The 17,774-nt window shown below is 61.5% G+C and overlaps 1 protein-coding gene across 8 annotated transcripts in view; it reads right to left on the bottom strand.

Annotated features, from left to right (window-relative positions):
• Nucleotides 1-612: 612 nt before the first annotated feature.
• The window catches only part of KCNH2 (potassium voltage-gated channel subfamily H member 2), a 60,855-nt gene continuing 43,693 nt past the window's right edge, over nt 613-17,774 (bottom strand). For 6 of the 8 annotated variants that reach the window (XM_073238220.1, XM_017651670.3, XM_017651668.3 and 3 more), the window contains exons 3-15: nt 14,496-14,660; nt 12,976-13,413; nt 12,199-12,410; nt 7,448-7,876; nt 6,528-6,915; nt 6,074-6,273; nt 5,375-5,627; nt 4,072-4,265; nt 3,695-3,794; nt 2,862-3,134; nt 2,603-2,789; nt 2,096-2,273; nt 613-899 (exon numbers count right to left, since the gene is read on the bottom strand). In XM_073238220.1, coding sequence (XP_073094321.1) covers nt 750-899; nt 2,096-2,273; nt 2,603-2,789; nt 2,862-3,134; nt 3,695-3,794; nt 4,072-4,265; nt 5,375-5,627; nt 6,074-6,273; nt 6,528-6,915; nt 7,448-7,876; nt 12,199-12,410; nt 12,976-13,413; nt 14,496-14,660 — 3,167 coding nt within the window. In that variant the 3' untranslated portion in view covers nt 613-749. Of the gene's footprint in view, nt 900-2,095; nt 2,274-2,602; nt 2,790-2,861; nt 3,135-3,694; nt 3,795-4,071; nt 4,266-5,374; nt 5,628-6,073; nt 6,274-6,527; nt 6,916-7,447; nt 7,877-10,454; nt 10,886-12,198; nt 12,411-12,975; nt 13,414-14,495; nt 14,661-17,774 lie in introns of those variants that run through there. The other 2 variants (XM_036999200.2, XM_073238219.1) reach the window with 2 other exon arrangements.

The following is a 17,774-nucleotide window of genomic DNA, read 5'->3' as shown; positions in this document are numbered from 1 at the left end:
GTCAGTGGGGGGCCAGCTGCGGGAGCCAGTATGCCCCCCCAGCAAAGCAACATGATCCTGAGGGTGACCCAGGCCTGGCATCCCGTTAGGACTACCTGTATTCAAAACAGTCTGGGCAGTTCTTCTACTGTAAGTGGAAGCAAGGCATGGCAGATGCAGGAAGTCGTGGGGTGACCTGTGTCGGCCCCCAGGGGACCCCCCCACTGAACACACCCATCACCAGATACAGGAGCCACCCCTCAAGGCCCTGTGCACTCAGACAGGCAGGATGCCTGCAGAGAAGCCCCCACATAACACACGCACATGTGAATGTGAACACAGGGACAGCCCTTCCAGCACCACGGGAATTTCCTCAGGATAATTATTTATTATTCATAGTCATCAGCATCTTCATTAATTATTCATATGATCCTTAATTATTATCCTTAACAGTAAGAGCAGTAAATAGCAGAAAAGTCCTTGAGGTGCCTAAGGCCCAGGGCCGGGTGCCTCTGGGCAGTTAGACCAGCTACTGCCCCAAGGCGGTGAGGGGACCACAGACCCCCATCCACTGCCCAGCTCTGCCCCTGCCCCTTCCACTGGGCCCAGAGTATTGCAGGAGATGGGCCCTAGGGCTGGGGGAGGGGCTGTGCCTTCGGGTTCCTCTCCCCTTCCTGGCCAGCAGCCTCCGGGGCAGGGCCTCTGAGGGGCGGGGCCCAGGCAGCACACTGAACCCTGGGTGAGCCACATGTCCGCACTGGGCAGCCCCACTAACTGCCCGGGTCTGAGCCGTGTCTGTGCAGGGGCTGGGAGGTAAGGGCCCCCAGCTGGCCCGGCAGGGAGAGGCGACGAGTGGGGCCATCATGGGGGAGCTCTGGGGCCCCTGGCAGGAGTTCCTCGCACACCATGAACTGGGAAACCTGCAAAGAACACAGAGTGTGAGCGGGCAAGGAGCCTGCAGGGAGGGACAGGAAGGAGGGACGGCCAAGCAGACAGGGGGGACAGACGACAGAGAGGGTCAGGAGAATCTGGTGGCACAGGACCAGAGGACAGAGAGCTGAGGGGACAAGGCAGACAGAGTAGGACCTGGACCGCAAAAGGGATGCACTGAAGTTGGAAGTAGAAAAATTCATAGTGGGCAAGAGCCAAACCGGGCAGCTGCGAGCTTCTGCCTGACACGGGGAGAAGCTGCTTTCTTCTCCAGGGAACATGGCAGCTGAATTCAAACCCCACCCGGAATAAGGGGCCCTGAGTTGGGACGGAAGCCAGGACAGAAGAGAAACAAGGTTCCTTCCTTCAATCAACAAAAAACTCAGGGACCTAGAAACAGGCAGGCTGGCGGCCGGCCTCGGGAGGCCAGGGAGCACGCCAGGGCAGGCAGGAGGGGTTTGTGGGTGCTGACAGTCTGCTGTGAGATTTCTGCGGGGGTGGCTGTGAAGGGAGACTGGCACATTTGCCGACGTGGGCCCTGGTGTCTGCAAACAGGAGCAGGCAACATATGGGAGGGGGAGCAGATGCCAGGGGAGGGGAGCAGATCCCAGGCCACCTCTGGTGGCCAGAGGAGCCCCCCTTCTCAAGGCCCAGACAAGCTGTCCTGTCAAGAGGCCAGGACCAAAAGTGTCTACTCAGAAGAGGACAAAGAGATGCTGGCTGAAAGGCCTCCCGGGCTTAGCCAAAGCCCTCAAGACAACCCCGCAAGGTGGCTCGCATGAGCGTCACTGATTGGCAGCAGAGTCGGAGACGGGGTTGCCAGTCACAGCAAAAACCTGGAACCCTGGCACACAGCACCCACCACCAGGCCCTGGGCTCAGTCAGTCAGTCCCTTCCTGGAGGCCACTCATGGCTGTGACACAGGCAGCATGAGTAGACTTGGCCACGCAGGTGGTCCTGGGGATGCCCACACCACTCAGCCCACTGCTTTCTTTGCCCAGCTCTCTGGGGCCCTTGGTCTGGGGGCTCTCCTGCCTTGCCCTGTGTATTCCTAGGAAGACCGTCTGGGAGGAGGACAGGAAAGCGGGCAGGAGCCCGGGCCATGTAGAAAGGGTAGCAAAGCAGGTTTGAGGTGGAATCAGGGCAGAAGAAGCAAAGCTGGGGGGCCTGGGGCTGGGGAACTCACCTGAGAAAGCGAGTCCAGGGTGAGGGTGGGGACAGGGCTGACAGGCAGCAGAGGGGAGGTGGAGGTAGGGCCGGGCCCCGGGGTGGCCACAGCACTGTAGGCAGGCGGAACCAGTGTTATCTGCCTCTGCAGCAGCTGCAAGACGGTGGCCATGTCTGCACTCAGCCGGGTCTCCAGCCTGGGGCAAGAAGGAGGATGCTCTGGGTCTTGGGGCAGTGGGGACGCCAGTGACTGTGACATTGGGGCCACCCTATACATGGGCCGACTGGTCAACCCTGAGCCCACTCTTCATTCTACTGTGGTAGTCCCTGGCTCAGCTCTGAACGGGAGCAGAAGGTCAAACTGCTGGACACACAGACAGGCCAACAAAGAACAGACACTGTCCCTTCAGCCTACAGTTACAATTACAATGCTGCCAAAAACCCACAGACAACACATGCCTCCTGGACCCTCCCCCTTGTCACACAAGCAGCTGGGGCAAAGCGGGATCCCAGGGGCCACCCACACCTGTTGAGCTGCCTCTGAAGGGCATCCAGCCTGCTCTCCACATCACCCCGGGGCCGCCGGCCAGGGCTGGAAAGAGGCATGTTGAGGAGACTGGGAGCAGGGGCAGGGCAGCGAGGCAGCTCCTGATACTGGCGGCCCCGACTGTCCCCCCAGAAGCTGAAGATGTTGGACACTCCCGAGAAGGCACCTGCAGCAAGAGAGCAGGGTTGAGGCCAGGGCAGATGCCACACCCGCCCACCTGGGGCGGCCCGCGTCCTACCTGACAGAGGGTTACAAGTATCCCTGCTCTTCTCGCAGTCCTCAGTCAGGGGGTCCCCACCCGGTGGCTCTCCGGGGGGCCTGGGGCTGGAGAAGGGCACCAGGCGGAGGGGGCTGGAGCTGCGGCCTGGGCCCTCGTCCTCACTGCTCTCAGGGCTGGAGGGGCCGCTGGAGGGGCTCTCCCCCCACGGGCCCCCTGGCCGGCCCCGACTACTCGGCCCTGCCCCTGCCCGGCCCAATCCCAGGGCCGACACCTCCCCTGGCTGTTCCGGGTCTGCGGGAAACAGAAACTGGCCTCAGAGAGGGAAGGAGACACAGAGGGAAGCGGGGGTGGGGAAGGGCGGAGAGGAAGGGGCCAGCCAGGCCTAGGAGGGGGCTATGGCAGATGCCCTGGTTTGTCCCCAGCTGGCCTGCTGTCTTTCCCCCACTCTCAAGCAGACTGAGAACTCCTGGCGGTGGGGGGGGACCAGCTCATCCCCGGTGGCTGGCTGCCCAAGCCCGGGCAGTGGCGCTGCTGGGCGAGGCTCTCTGGGGCCCCGGCCCCCAGCCCGTCACTGGCCCCTCACCCTCCTTGGTCTCTTCTGCTCTCATTGCTTCAGGCAGCACCCACCCACCAAGACGCCAGCCCCATGAGGACCAGATAAGCTTAGGGGCACCCCCGCCCTAGAAGGCAGAAGAGGGCCTCCTGGAAGAGGTGACAGCTCAAGTGGGCCTGAAAGGAGGGCACCATCTGGTTTGCTGGGGTGAGGTGTGGGGAGCTCTAAGGGCAGGGGCAGTAAAGTCTGTAAAGCCTGGGTCGAGCAGACATGCCGGCCCCGCCCCGCCCCGCCTCACCCTTGTCGGTGCGCCTGCGGAAGGACAGCTTGCGTTTGCGCTGCCGGTTGAAGCCGCTCTCCAGCTCCGTGCTGCCTGGAGAGCCAGGGATCATGTTGGTCTGAAACCAAGGGTGGTGTCAGGGCCCTTCCGCACCCACATGGCCTGCCTGAATCAGGCCCAAACCCCTTCCTTAACCCGCAGAAGGTGGGGCCGGGCGCACCCTCTCTGGGGACAAGCTCCCACTCTTGCACACATGTGACCTCTGCCCCAGGACAAAGGCTGAGCCTGGTATTTAGACAACCTGGTCCGACTCAGATACTAACTGACAGGCAAAAGAGGACCCCTGAGAGAAGGTCACACGGTTGGGGGATAGCCACCCAGGGTAGCCCGCTCACGTCTCGCAGGTTGAAGGTGATCTCCAGGCTGGACCAGAAGTGGTCGGAGAACTCGGGGTACATGTCCAGCACCTCCAGCAGGTCGTCTCGGTGGATCTTGTGCAGGTCGCAGTAGGTGAGGGCCCGCACGTCCCCATTGGACTTGCCAGGCCTGGCATACAGGTTCAGAGGCTCTCCGAAGATGTCGTTCTTCCCTGGAGGCCACCGAGAGTGGAGGCTCAGCCCCTGGGGCAGCAGCACAGGCAGTAGGCACCTGCTGTGTGGGCATTCTCACCCTGGGCAGGGGCCTCCCCTCAGTTTGGTCGCCCAGTAGTGGCCCCAGCCCCAGAGCCAGGGAAGCCTGGGCCAGCCCCATCCCCCTGGCTCCCAGCACACGCAGGCACACGCCCTGGGGGTTAAAGGGCCGGGAACCTTGGACCTCCTGCCTCCCAGCGACTGGAACCTGTGAGCCTTGGCCTTGGCTTCCTTGGGTTCTCACTCCCCTTCTACCCCCCCAAAGCCCCATGTCCCAGACACCCTCCTGGCCAATCCCTGTACCCTCATAAAATAGTGTTCTTCAAGCTGTGGATTTTAACAAGTAAATCAAGACCAGCATTCACTTTACTGAGAGAAAATAGGATAGCATAGCTTAGCACAGCATGGGACAGAAAACACCAGAAGGCATCAAACACAGTAAGGCCAAGGGCTGGGTAGTGAGACTTTGGTTTCAGCTATTTGGGGTGTTTATGAGGTAAGTATATGTGTTTGTACTGAACTGAGCAATAAAAATCTACACTGGCCCAGCAGGACACGCCATCCTAAGATGCACAGGGCCCAGGCAGAGGGCAGGAAGCCCCCTGTCCGGGGACACCTGCCCAGGTATACTGGTGGAGCAGAAAGAAAGGGGTGGGAGGGGAAGAAAGGCAGAATCCCTTTGCTTTGGGGGCAGCGAGGGCTGCTCATGGTTTTGTGGCACGAGGCTGTAGGGAACTTAATGAACCTCCTCGGTGAAATGTTACTCCTTGGAGTGTCTGGATTTGATCCTGCTTTAAGGAAGCAAGAGTATTGCTGCCTGTGGGGGATCCAGAAGGGGGGCAGAATCTGAGAACCCCCCGAGTTCAGCAGCCCCACCCCAGGAGGGGCTCCTCTCCACTGCCCCCTGGGAGGGCCTGAGCTGAGGTGAATTGAAGGAGCCCAAGGTCCCTGAAGGCAGTTCTGGTTCCGGATCTGCAACCCCAGCGACTGTGTCCTCAGGGAGCCCGGACTCTCCAGGCTGAGGTGGGCACTTCAGGCCCGGTGCCCGGTCCCTGCCCAGGCCTAGTACCCAAGATGGCCACGACGACGTCACCACGCAGGATCTCAATGGAGCCCCGGGAGATGAAGTAGAGAGCGGTAAGCAGATCCCCAGCGTGCACCAGCGTGTCTCCTGGCGGTGCGTGTGTCGTCTTGAACTTCATGGCCAGCGCCCGCAGGCAGCCCTTGGTGGCCCCTCGGAAGGGCTTGCAGTGCTGCAGCAGCGAGCGGTTCAGATGCAGGCAGATGTCGGCCTGCAGGCACTCAGGAAAACCTTTCAGCACCTGCGGGGCCAGAGCGGCTCAGCACAATTCCCCCAGCACCCCAGCCCCCACCCCAGAGATCCTGGGAGGAACAAGGGGTCCGTGTAGTGGGGATGACCTGGGTGCCCATCCCAGCTCACCCCCTTCTAGATGGACACCCTGCAGATGATGCCTCACTGCTTAGGCCTCTGTTTCCTCAAGTGTCAAGTGTAGAGACACACTCCTGCCTGGGGTTGTAAGGATTAAATGCAACACCTTAAGGAAAGGGCCTGGTTTGCCTGCCCCAAAGCAAGAGGTCTCCCAGTAAATAAGCTCCATCCGTAAAAGGAGAGTGACATACCTCTCAGGGTCACCCTAGGCACTAACTGTGACGCCTGAACCATACTGTGACACTGGTAGGACCATTCGTGCTGTCACCCTGCTCCCTCCAACCCACCACTAGCGCCATCACTGCACAGCGGCCTCACCGCATTCATGTCGATGCCATTGGTGTAGGACCAGGCATGCTGGAAATACTCCTCGAGGCGCTGGCGCAGTGGGTTGGGGATCTGGTGGAAGCGGATGAACTCCCGCACCCGGAGCATCTGCGTGTGGTAGCGGGCCGTGCCAGAGTACAGCCGCTGGATGATGGCCGACACGTTGCCGAAGATGCTGGCGTACATGAGGGCTGGGGACACGGATGAGTGGGGTGGTCAGCGCCCAGGGGACCCCACCCACCCCTGCACCAGGTGAAGGACACACGCAGCCCCACTCAGCATAACTGCACACACGAGGTGTACACATGCCCCTGGGCTCTGTCTCGTGCCTCTACCCTGGTGCCCCAGCCCCCAGACATGCCATGATGGTGGCCCCGCCAGCACCCTCCCTCTCCTCCATCCCAGGCTCTCCCTGCCCCATGCCCACCCCTAGGCATGCACTCACAGCCTATGAGCATGACGCAGATGGAGAAGATCTTCTCCGAGTTGGTGTTGGGGGAGACGTTGCCAAAGCCCACGCTGGTGAGGCTGCTGAAGGTGAAGTAGAGCGCGGTGACGTACTTGTCCTTGATGGAGGGGCCGCCCAGGCCGCTGCTGTTGTAGGGCTTGCCGATCTGGTCGCCCAGGTTGTACAGCCAGCCGATGCGGGAGTCCGCGTGCGGCTGCTCCATGTTGCCGATGGCGTACCAGATGCAGGCCAGCCAGTGCGCGATGAGCGCGAACGTGCACATGAGCAGGAAGAGCACCGCCGCCCCGTACTCCGAGTAGCGGTCCAGCTTCCGCGCCACGCGCACCAGCCGCAGCAGCCTTGCCGTCTTCAGCAGCCCGATCAGCTGGGGGGATGGGAGAGACATTCAGCTGGGGGCATCTGAGGAATGGGGGCCCTGCAGCCCTTGGAGGGCATCAGAGGGAAAACCCCAGACTTCCTCCGAGAGCCTCCTCGTAACCGAAGCACCTCCCACTCACTGGGCACAGTGCGCAGTCCCGTTAATCTTTGTGCTGGCTTTGTGACAAAAGTCTACTCTTTGTGGACAGTGGGCTCATGGTCCCTCTGATGAGAATGAGAAGACTGGGCCTCTCAAAGGCCCAACACCAGCCTAAGGTGCTTGGCCAGAACTCCCACTAACTTCCAGGGCACTTTTGTGTGAATCAGAAGACAGGGCCTCTTCCTATAGTCAAGTTAGAAAATGGTGCCCCTCGGGGCCTCTCCCAGCCAGTGGGTGGCCCACGAGAGAGGGGCGGCAGGCAGGGGTCAGCTGGGGGGCCTGCCATGCCTCTGGAGCCCTCCACGTGCAACCCGCTTCACCCACCATCTTCCAGCACTCTCCCCATGCCCTCCAGGCCTCTGCCTCCCTGCCAGCCCACCTCTTCAGAGCCAGAGCCAAAGATGAGCAGGTCGAAGGGGATGGCAGCCACCATGTCGATGAGGAACCAGCCCTTGAAGTAGTGGACGGCGATGCGGCCAGGGTGGCTGACCACCTCCTCATTGGCGTTGACATAGGTCGTGCGGAAGTTGATGAGGATGTCCACGATGAACATTATGTCCACGATGAGGTCCACCACGGCCAGGGGTTGGCAGGCGTAGCCGCAGCCGGAGGCCTGGGGGCCCTCCTCTGCCTCCTTCAGCAGGAAGGCAGCTGAGTAGGGGGTGAAGACAGCCGTGTAGATTACCAGCAGCAGGATGAGCCAGTCCCACACGGCCTTGAAGGGGCTGTAGTGCAGGATGGTCCAGCGGTGGATGCGCGGGGCCTGCAGCTTGTACTCCGGCAGCACGTCCGCACCCAGGGACAGCACCTGAACAGGCAGGGCAGGTGCAGGTGAGGGGTGCTGTCTGCCTGGGGGGCCAGGCCGCAGGGCCTCCGGGGTGGGAGCAGATAACACCAGGGAGAATGCCGACCAGAGTAAGAGGAGGCCAAAAAGTTTCTATCAAAATGCCCACCCCTCAGCCAAGTGGCCAGAGCTGCTCCCCACCCTTCAGCCTGGGCACCACAGTCCACAGACCAACTAGCTGGCTCCCTTGGTTCAGGGCACCATGCAGGAATACCCTGAAGTATTGCTCCCCACCAGCCCCGCAGACCCATACCTATGGCTATAACTCCACCATGCCACTTGCCCACACCTGCCATACACGACGGTCTCAGTGCAGAAAATGCTGCAAGGGCCATGGCTCCCAGCCTGGGCATGGGAGGCCCATTGGGGGACAGCCCTCAGGAGACACAGCCCCAGCACATAAAAGGGTGGTGGCCACTGCAATTCCGTCAGCCCCACCACTGGGAGTCCAGGGACTGAGGACCTAAAGGTCTCTTTGTGCCATTGGCACAAGAAGACCAGACACCCAGACTCAGACCTCTTGGCCTCCCAGTGGGTGAGAGACAAAGACACTCCCCTGCCACACCACCCTTCAGCCCCCTGTCTTCCCAGGCCCCAGGCCACTCTCAGTCCTCACCCTCCCACACTCCAGCAAAGGCTCACAGAGCACCTAACCTGGCCACAGACAAGCTCACATGACACAGAGGGACACGCAGTCCTGAGAGTTCACCTACACCTCCTGCCCTCTTAACAGTCAGGCAGGGGCAGGCCTGCCGTCTAGGCCAGAAGAGACAGGTCACCTTCCCCACACTATCCCAGGAGCCTCCGTCTGTCCCCTGGGGCCTCCCCCTGCCCCGCAATCCTTGCTCACAGATGTCTGACTCAAGCCAAGAGCTTCCTCCCCAAGCTCCCCTGGCCTGGCACTGTCATCCCTGGGCAGCCAAACCCAGGCCTGGCCCGCCTCATTGAGAGTCAAGGTTGCTGGCCCTGCTCCCAGCAGCACTGAGTGTTTGGGCTGAGAGGGCTGGGGTGGGTGGAGCCCCCAAGACTCCCACTCATACTCAGGCTGGAGATCCCCTGGACCCACTATCACTTGATGGACTATTGGGAGAACATCTCCTTAGAGGAAGTATCTGGAAGTTAAAACAGGCCATAGTTCAAGGTTTTGGCCACCCAGGTGGACATGGGGGCCCCTGAGGCATGTGATGGGCCAGGGGAGCAGCTGGGGCCTGGAGAAGGGGAGGGAGTGTGTGGCTCCCCAGACCCCAGCTCTGCCCTGCCTTCAGTCCACACTGTCTGCTCCTTAAGACAGCATAGCACAGCAGCCTTTTTGGGTCAGGTGGGGACAGAAAATATGGAAATGGCCAGGGCCCCAGGGACAAAAGGACAGAAGAAGATAACTACCCCTGGATAAGGTCCCTCCCCATGCCCAAGAGGCCAGGCCCCCTGGGGGCTGGGTGGGACTGCGCCTGACAGCAGAGATACTGCCCCCGACCTCCCCACCCAGAGTCTGCCCATAGCAACACCAGCACCACCCCGTGCACAAATGCAGACACGTGGGGCAAGCCTGGGACACAGGCCTAGACCCAAAGACCTCACCTTAACGGCCCAGATGAGCCAAGCCCAGCTCTGCAACCTCCAGCTTACCATGCAGCCTTGGGCCAGGCATGGAAGCCCCTGTGACCTGCTGCCCCACAGAACACTGAAGCTCATTTAAGCCAAACCCTGCGTCCTCACCTGTGGGGTACGGCGAATCCTAGCAAGCCTGTGCCCCAGCTGGGAGAAGAGTGTGAGAGAAGGCAGACAGCTTGGGTGCCAGGGACTGATGAGGGGTGCGACTGTCAGACTCACCCCTAGACCACCCCTCAACTGACACTGTACCATCACCTGGAGCCTCCTCCAGGACAACAGAAGGCTCTGGGGGCAAACAAGTTACTCCCAGGAGGTACCTACAGAGCGATCAGCCTGTGGGACCCCAGGAGAGCCCCCGCACCTCAGGCTGCCCGGAAGAGGTGAGCCAGGTACCTCGGCTCAGCCTGCCTCCCCTTCGTCCAGTGGCCTCTGACACCCACCCACCCTCCCCAGACTCGACCTGGGGCCCTGAAACAGCCCAAGCCTCCTCGCTTCCCACAGGTCTGCTACCGCACATAGAATGCAGGCGTAATAGAGCCCAGCACCTCCAAGCCAGGCTGGCCACTGTCTGCAGGGGGAGGTGAGGTTGGGCGGGAGGGTGCTGGTCTCCTGCCACCCTCTCTGGGCACCCACTTCATTCCTGTCCTCCATCTCCTCCCTTTGCTCCTTGAGCTAGAAGACTGGGCCACAGAAGCCATGGGAGAGGGGGGCCCTGACTAGGGAAACACTCCGCTGGCCTGGAGAAGAGAGAGCTGGGCCCAGCAGTCGGGTGAGCAGAGCTGCGGACTCCATGGCTCCCCAGACCGTCCTGCAGCCCAGAAGCCCTCTCTGGGCCTGGAGCCAGAGCCCTCTGGGCTGCACCCAACCTGCCGCTGCCTGTACCAGTGCCCCAGCCCTAGAAGGGAGGGGAAGGGGCCAGGGGGTCACCTACCTCTTGGGCCAACAGGCTGGAGATACGCACAGCCCGCCTCACCCGGCCTTTCTGGGCCCTGGGCTGCACAGGCCATGTCCCGCTCGCCTTCCCTGCTAGGACCGCCATGGAGGACTTGGCTCCCCCCAGCCTGCCTGCCTCGGGGCCCGAGGGCCTGGCCAGAACCTCACCTGCACCCCAGCAGCAGTCCCAGCCCAGACTGTGCCCCAGGGGCTGGCAGCCTGGCTTCCAGGGCGGCCTCTTGCACAAAGCCAGGGTTGCTGGGGCTGGGCCCCTGGGCTGGGGTCACCCTGGCACTGAGCGTGGACAGCAGCCCACGCAGCTCAGGCTGCCCATGGCCCCCTGGTGTGGGCCCCGCTGCCAGGGTGCTGCGCTCTGCCCTCCGCCAGCCCAGCACTGCACACCGCGGTCAGAACCTCGGCTCCTCAGCCGGCCCCTCCTCCTCCCAGTTCCCCACCCCCAACCTGCCACCCTGGGCTCCCCCGCCCCGCCCAGTGCTGGCCAGCGGCCCCTGCCCCCGCAGCCCGCTCCAGGCTCCTGCTGCAGCCGCTCCCACAGCCCGCGTCCCTCCCCTCCCCTGGCAGCCAGGCCTGTCGCGGCAGATTAATGGTCAGCCCGACACCCCCGCCCCGCCAGTCCAGCGCTCAGCCAGCCAGAGTCAGACAGACACCCAGAGATGGAGAGACCGCCCGGTGACAGGCAGAGCCAGGAACACACGTGCACACGGACACATACAGAGCGCGCACACGGACCGCAGCACAGCAGGCACAAACAGCGGGCACAGGAGGAGCAGGGCAGACTGCTGCAGCAAGGGCATGGTGCACAGAAGGCAGCCAGATATGGGGTCTGGGTGCGGGGGAACGTTCTGGAGTCAAGGCCAAAGGGCTGGAGGTCTGGCAGGGACCTGGGGAGCCAGAGGCAGCAGGAGCCCAGCAGGGAGGAGGGCCCAGGAGGCCAGCAGTGGAGGAGAGCAGGAGGGGGCAGCTCCCCCTCTCAGGCCAACGCAGGAGCTACAGTGGGAGGGACAGGAGAGGGCACAGCAGTGTGGGGCAGGGACACCTCCTGTCCTGGGCCTCTCACCCGCTCCTGGCCCTCCCCCAGCCCACCCCCAGGGCCTGGACCTGAGAAAGAGCCAGGATGCCCTGGGCAGTGGGGATACCGCAGGGAACTTCGCTGCCTGGAGGAGGACAGGACACCAGGCTGGCCCTGTCACCAAGCAGTGTTGGGCAATGCTCCCAAGAGCTGGTGGTCTTCTCTGGCCCAGGATCTGGGGACTTGATCCCTGCGTAACTGTGCGCCCACCACCATACCCTCCCCTCCCAGTGTGGGAAGGAAACCCTCTTCTCCCATGGCTTGGGGGCAGGGGTAAGCACCTCCAGGCCCTAGCACCTGGTCCCCACCCTCTGCCTGGCTGGCTCATCATCTTGGCCTACAAGAATCAGGACCCCTGACTTTGACCCCTGTGGCCCCTTCTAACTTGAAACCTACTGTGGGTTTGCCCTCCGGTATTCCCCCCGCCACACCTGTGAGCAGACCCTGTTGTGCCGTGTGGCTGCCTTCTCCTGCCCACCCTGACCCTCTCAGGGGCCGAACCTCAACCACCCTATCCTCCCTGAACCCCTCCAAGTTGTCCTATGTATCTGCCCCGTCCTACCCCTGTCTAATCCCCACCCCCACCCAGTCCTGTTCCCCTCCCCTCCAGGCTTCTCTAAGGTGAGGGGAGAGCCAGGAGCTGGGCGCCTACCTGGGTGACCTTCTCAGTGACATTGTGGGTCCGCTCCTTTATCTTGGGTGCTATGATCTCCCGGTCACTGGTGGGTGAAGCCAGGAAGGGGTCACCCTTGAGGTCCACAAAGTTGAGGGTGATCTGGGGAATCTTGCTAATGGTGCGGTAGCGCACGAGGTCCGAATCTGATGTGGAGTTAAGCAGCCCGCTTCGCAGGGGGTGCATGGCCCCTGCAGTAAGGGGAAAGCAGGGTGAGGGTAGCAGGCAGCAGGTGCATGGCCCCAGGGGTGGAGGGGAAAGCCGGGAGACCATGAGCCAGGCCACGGGGTACAGTGAGTCAAGGAGGCCAACTCAGGAGACAGAGGCAAAGTCACTGAGAAACAAGCACGGCCAGACCCCTCCCTGCTTTAAGGAAGCAGAGCATGGCGCAGCTGCGACGTGGCAGAGGAGGAAGACCTCCGTCAGGGTCTAGCCGAGGGGCACTGGGGCCTGCCAGAGGGCCAGGTGGGGGCAGGGACCCAGGTGCCTCTCCCAGGCCCATCCCTGCTCCAGGCGGTCCTGGGAGGGCCAGCGCCCTGGGCCAGCAAAGGCTGTGTGAGTGGAAGAATGTATGGGATGAATGGACATTTAATGGAGTGAAGGCCACTTAATGGGATGAAGTGCATGCTTAAGGGGGTTTCCATCTCCCAGGCACACAGGACAGGGCCAGGGGGAGGACACTGAGGTCCTGGAACAGGGCCGGCCTGGCTGTCGGAAGGCGCGAAGGCAGTTCCCACAGTGCTCCCCGGGCCTCACCGGTGCTGGCATGGCGGGGCGGCGGGGGCAGCACCCCTGCGCGCATGGCCTCAATGTCGTCGGCTGAGGAGGCTCGGCGCACGCTGGCACAGCTCTCTCGGGAGCGCGTCCGGGCCAGGCTGCAGCTTGAGCCCGAGGCATCGGGGTTGAGGCTGTGCGCCCGGGATGACGGGTGGGGCGCGCAGATGGGCGGGGAGCCAGGGCCCACCAGCGCGCGCCGCTCCTCCACCGGCCCAAGCCCCGCCACGTGGTTGTCCATGACGGTCACCTCATCCAGAGCCAGCGACTCGCTGCTGGGCGCTGCGGGCGTCAGGTCCACATCCACCACCACGGCTCCGGGCACCCCCGCGCCACCTGCACTGCCCGGCCGCACCGACGACTCCCGGGCCGTCAAGGCCAGCAGCGCAGGCAGCTTCAGGCGGAAGGTCTTGGCTCTGCCTGCCGGGAGAGGGGAGGTGCGTGGCCTGGGGTTGGAAGGCTGCCGGGGAGGGGGCCAGGCCTAGAAACTGGAGCCGCAGCCACAATCAGGACAAGAAGGGGAAGGGGGAGCCCTGGCAGGCCGTTCCCTACCAACCCCTACTCCCACTGCACAGAACTCAAGGCTCAGAACTTTTCTAACTGCAATCTTATCTAAGTAAGGCTCTGATAATAAACTACCGTTTCTTGGCCTCCCATCGTGGTGGGCTCTATGTAAACCATCCATGACTCTCACAGCCATGCTGGTAGCAGTATCACTTTACCCTTTTTAGACTAGAGGAAATTTAGGCATAAATGAGCTGTGTGAGCCGCTGGAGCTGGGTGAGTTGCTGGAAGTCACACAGTAAATGGTGGGACCTTCATAAATGGGAGGGTGCCACACCTCCCTGCCGTGCCCTGCGGCCTGATAGGTGCCCCTGTGGAACAGGTGGGGCTGGCCTGACTGCCATTTTGGAGTGTGAGAAGCCAAGAGGTGGAATCTTGCCACGACTGAGAGGAAAATTAAAATTAGACGTGAAAAGGCCATTGTGGGGAAGGTGAGAAGGGTTCTGAGCCTTTGGGTCATGGCGGGGATGAGGGGAGGCTTCCCCGGGTCCAGCCACGGTGACCTTTGCCCTCCAATCCTCTCCTCAGTTAGCCAAGGCCACAGCAGGGAGCAGGCCAGCCCGGGAACAAGCACCAAGGAGCAGGGATGAGTCCCTGGGACGGAGCCTCAGATGCGCAGAGGGAGTCACCCTGAGGCAGCCAGGACCATCTGGGAAGAGTGACCCTCCCCGAGGCTGGAGAGGGGAGCCCCTAGGCCCTGCGGCAGGTGCCCACGCAGGTAAGGCTGGGAAACCGGGCACAATCCTGCCCCAAGGACCGGTGAACCTAGGCTCAGTCGGCCACTCCACCCTGTCTGTCCATCCTGAGCCAGACGGGCCTGGTCCATATGTTCCATGTTTGCCTCCTGACCTGTAGAGGGACCTCCCTGACACCCCTTCCTGCAAAGCATTGGCCTTAGGTGGCCTTGTGGCCCCAGAAAAGGATTTGAAGGCACTTACCTGGAGCCAGCCAGCTGGCAGGTGGGCCACGGTGATTGGCATCACGGGCCGGGGACCCCACCATGTCCTTCTCCATCACCACCTCAAAGTTGAGGATGAACATGATGACAGCTCCGTCTTCATTCTTCACCGGCACCACATCCACCAGGCACAGGAAGCAGCTCCCTGCAGAGCGCGGGGCACAGCCACTGCAGCAGCAGGGCCCCTTGGGGCCACCTCTGGTCCCCGACGAGGCCCCCACAGTTCCCAGCCGCCTCTGCAGCGTCCCTTCCTGCCTGCTGCCTGCGCTCTGAGTTCCCTCCCTGCATCTGTCCGCTCCAGCTCGCCCTTAGGGGGCTCTCCCTCTCTCTCCACTTGTCTTTCCCTAGCCTGTCAATTTACCCTTCTTTCTCTGGTGCCGGGCAGTGTGACACCGTGGTCGTTAGACCACAGACTTTAGGCCCAGGACCTCTGGGTTCAGATCCCAGCTCCACCGCTTAGTCGTTTTTCTTAAATGATTTAGCTTTCCTGTGCCTCATTTTCCTCCCCAAAAAATGGGAGTGATAATAATTCCTTTCTCACTAATTGTAAAGATTAAGTCAACACATAGCAAGTGCCCAGGGCAATGCCTGGCACGTACTGAACATGAGAGAGAGGTCGGCGATCACTCCATCTCCATCTTTGCTTTCCCTACGGTATCCCCGACTGCTGTGTCGGCCCACAACAAGGAAGTTTAGAAGCTGAGAGCAAGAGTTTGAAAAAAAAACCTTTACAGCAATTTGGCACGGCCACAATCCAAGCATGTGATTTTGTATTTCACAAAAGTATTGATCTGTGACATACTAGAAATAAAGACAAGTGACCCTTCACTGAAGACTTGAGAAGCACTACCTTCTAGATCTTTCTCTGTGCCTCTCCTTGTCTTTCTTTCTATCCCTGATATTTTTTCCCTCCCACTCTCCCTCTGACTGCCAGATCCCCTATACCAGGTGAGATCAGGCCACCGGGCCAAGTGTACCCAGTCCAGCTCTGTCCCCTGTCCAGCGCACAGCTCCCTCACCCTTCTCTCTGCTGATTTCCAAACGAGACCATGGTGTGATCTCAGGGTCTGCCTGAGGCCCAGCTAGGAACCCCCGCCTGCAGGAAGGCCCTCTTGATAAAAGAAGAAGGTGCATCAACATCCTGTTCCTCCTCCTCTATGGACCCTGCAAGGACCAGGCATGTTTCTCACCTCCCTCTCTTCCCAGGGCAGATTTCTTCCCTTGTCTGGGCTTCCCCTGTGCTTATCTGTCTTCTCTGAACTGCAGGGGCCCCAGCGTCTGCATCCCCTGGGAAGGACCTTACACCTAGAACAATGCACCAGGGATGGGCGCTGGCCAGCGGGGGACGGCTCAGGCAGCCTAGCTGGGAGGAAGTGCCGGTGCTGAATTGAGACCAACAACCTGCAGGGGCTGGCAGCCTGGCGCTTGGGCTGGTACTTGATGCCTGCCAACAGGGGCTGAGCCCTGGGGGTGCGGCAGGCCTTCAGCACCAACTGAGCAGGCCAGGCTCCACAGGCTTGATTTCTGGGAGATGCTGGCCAGGCCTGGGGGAGACTTGCCGAGGCCAGGGCTGAGAGAGGGAAGCAGGTCAGCAATTCTAACAGCTGTGGAATTCATCTTGTGAAGGAGAACCTGAGAAACCAAATGAAGCAGGAAGGCTGAGACGAGGGGGGCGGGCCAGGGGTAGGGCTGGCCAGGAATCCTTCGACCCAAAAGGCCTTCCACTCCCCGCTTCCCACTCCCTCATGGCTTGGCCCCAGGGTCCTGAGCAGGGGAGCTCTGTCTGGGTCTCCGCCCAGCAGCTCTCCTGTCCCCTGACCTCTGGCCTTTGACATGGCCCCTCCAGAGCAGGCTGTGGGGCTGAAGCTGCAGGGGGCTGGGCCAGCTGGAAACCGTTTGGCACCCAGACAGCCTGCCCGGAGTTTATGCCCTAATATGGGGATGGCCGGCAGCAGCCTCAACAGGGCCTGGCCCTCCTCAGGACTGAAGGGTGGCCAGAGACCAGGAACCCTTAGCTCTGGAGACCCCTGACACCCAGCCCCAGGACCCCAGTGACCCAGGGCCCTGGTCCTCACTCCTCAGTGGGACATTTGTCTCAGAGAAGTCCAGAGTCTGAGACCCAGATAAGCTCAACTCTGTGGGGATGGCCTGGGGATTCCACCCCCAACACATGGCCTCAGAATTCTGAATTGGAGGTCTCGATACCCCATGCCCACTTTGGTTCAGGCATTCAGCAAGAGAGGCCAGAGCTGTTCTCTGCAGCCCAGGGAGCACAGGACGCTGGCATCCCACCTTGCCACCCCACCCCCTGCCCGGCTACAGCAGCTCCAGATACAAGCCCCCTCGCAGCACAGGTCGCTGCCCACCCCTGGACACACACTCACGCACAAAGCCCCCTGGGCCCTCTCCCTTTGTGGACATTCAAGGAATTTTTCGTTTCAAATAACCCTGTCAAAGCCCTGATAATTCCAAAAATGTGAACTGGAGCCCTGCCGAATGGCTGCAGCGGGGAGGGAGGTAGTCTCCAGCTGCTATTTCAAAGAAACATGGAAGGAAGGAAAGGCGGCGGCCCCCCAAGTCAGCCAGCTCAGCCTCCCAGATTCCTGCCAGGTCGGCTGGGTCTTCTGTGAGCAGTCACATCACCCACCCGGGGCTCTTCAGCCAGACCTGCCGGCAGGCCCCATCCCATCACTGACCAGAATGGGGTGCAGGGACCAGGGGGGTCCCTGAGAGCCGCTGAAAGTCAGCCAGGCCAGGGCTGAGGCACAGGGACAGCCAGGGCTGGGCATCAGCACAGAGCAAATCACAGCCTCCAGAGGTGGGGCTCTGACCTTCACATAACTTCTCGGCAGAGAAGAAATGTTGATAGTCAGTGGCTGAGCTGCCTCCAGAGGAGCCCTGGGCTGGCACTGCACACACCAAACAGGGCCTGGCCCCACTAGCCCCACTCCCACCTGTCATGAGACCCTGCCCGTCACTCTTCTCCCTCTGACCATGGGCAGCTCCCCCAGGAGCAAAGCTGGGCAGCCCAGAGCCGGGTGAGGCTGCAGTTCTGCCAGAAGCCACTGTGCGGCAGGCACGGGCCGCATCCCAGGGGCCGCCGGCACAGGGAGTGGTCAGGGAAGGGGAAGATGGAGCCCCTACTGCCCCTAGGAAGGCTGTGGGGTTCCCTTATGCAAATGGCAGGGCACGGGTTGTGGAGACAGGCCTTTACTCACTGAGAATGACCTTGGGCAAGTCACCTATGCTCTCCGAACCT

Source organism: Manis javanica, chromosome 6 (genome assembly GCF_040802235.1).
Source record: "Manis javanica isolate MJ-LG chromosome 6, MJ_LKY, whole genome shotgun sequence".
Taxonomy (NCBI): domain Eukaryota; kingdom Metazoa; phylum Chordata; class Mammalia; order Pholidota; family Manidae; genus Manis; species Manis javanica.
The sequence above is the reverse complement of the archived record's forward strand: the minus strand, read 5'-3'. Positions and strand labels throughout refer to the sequence as shown.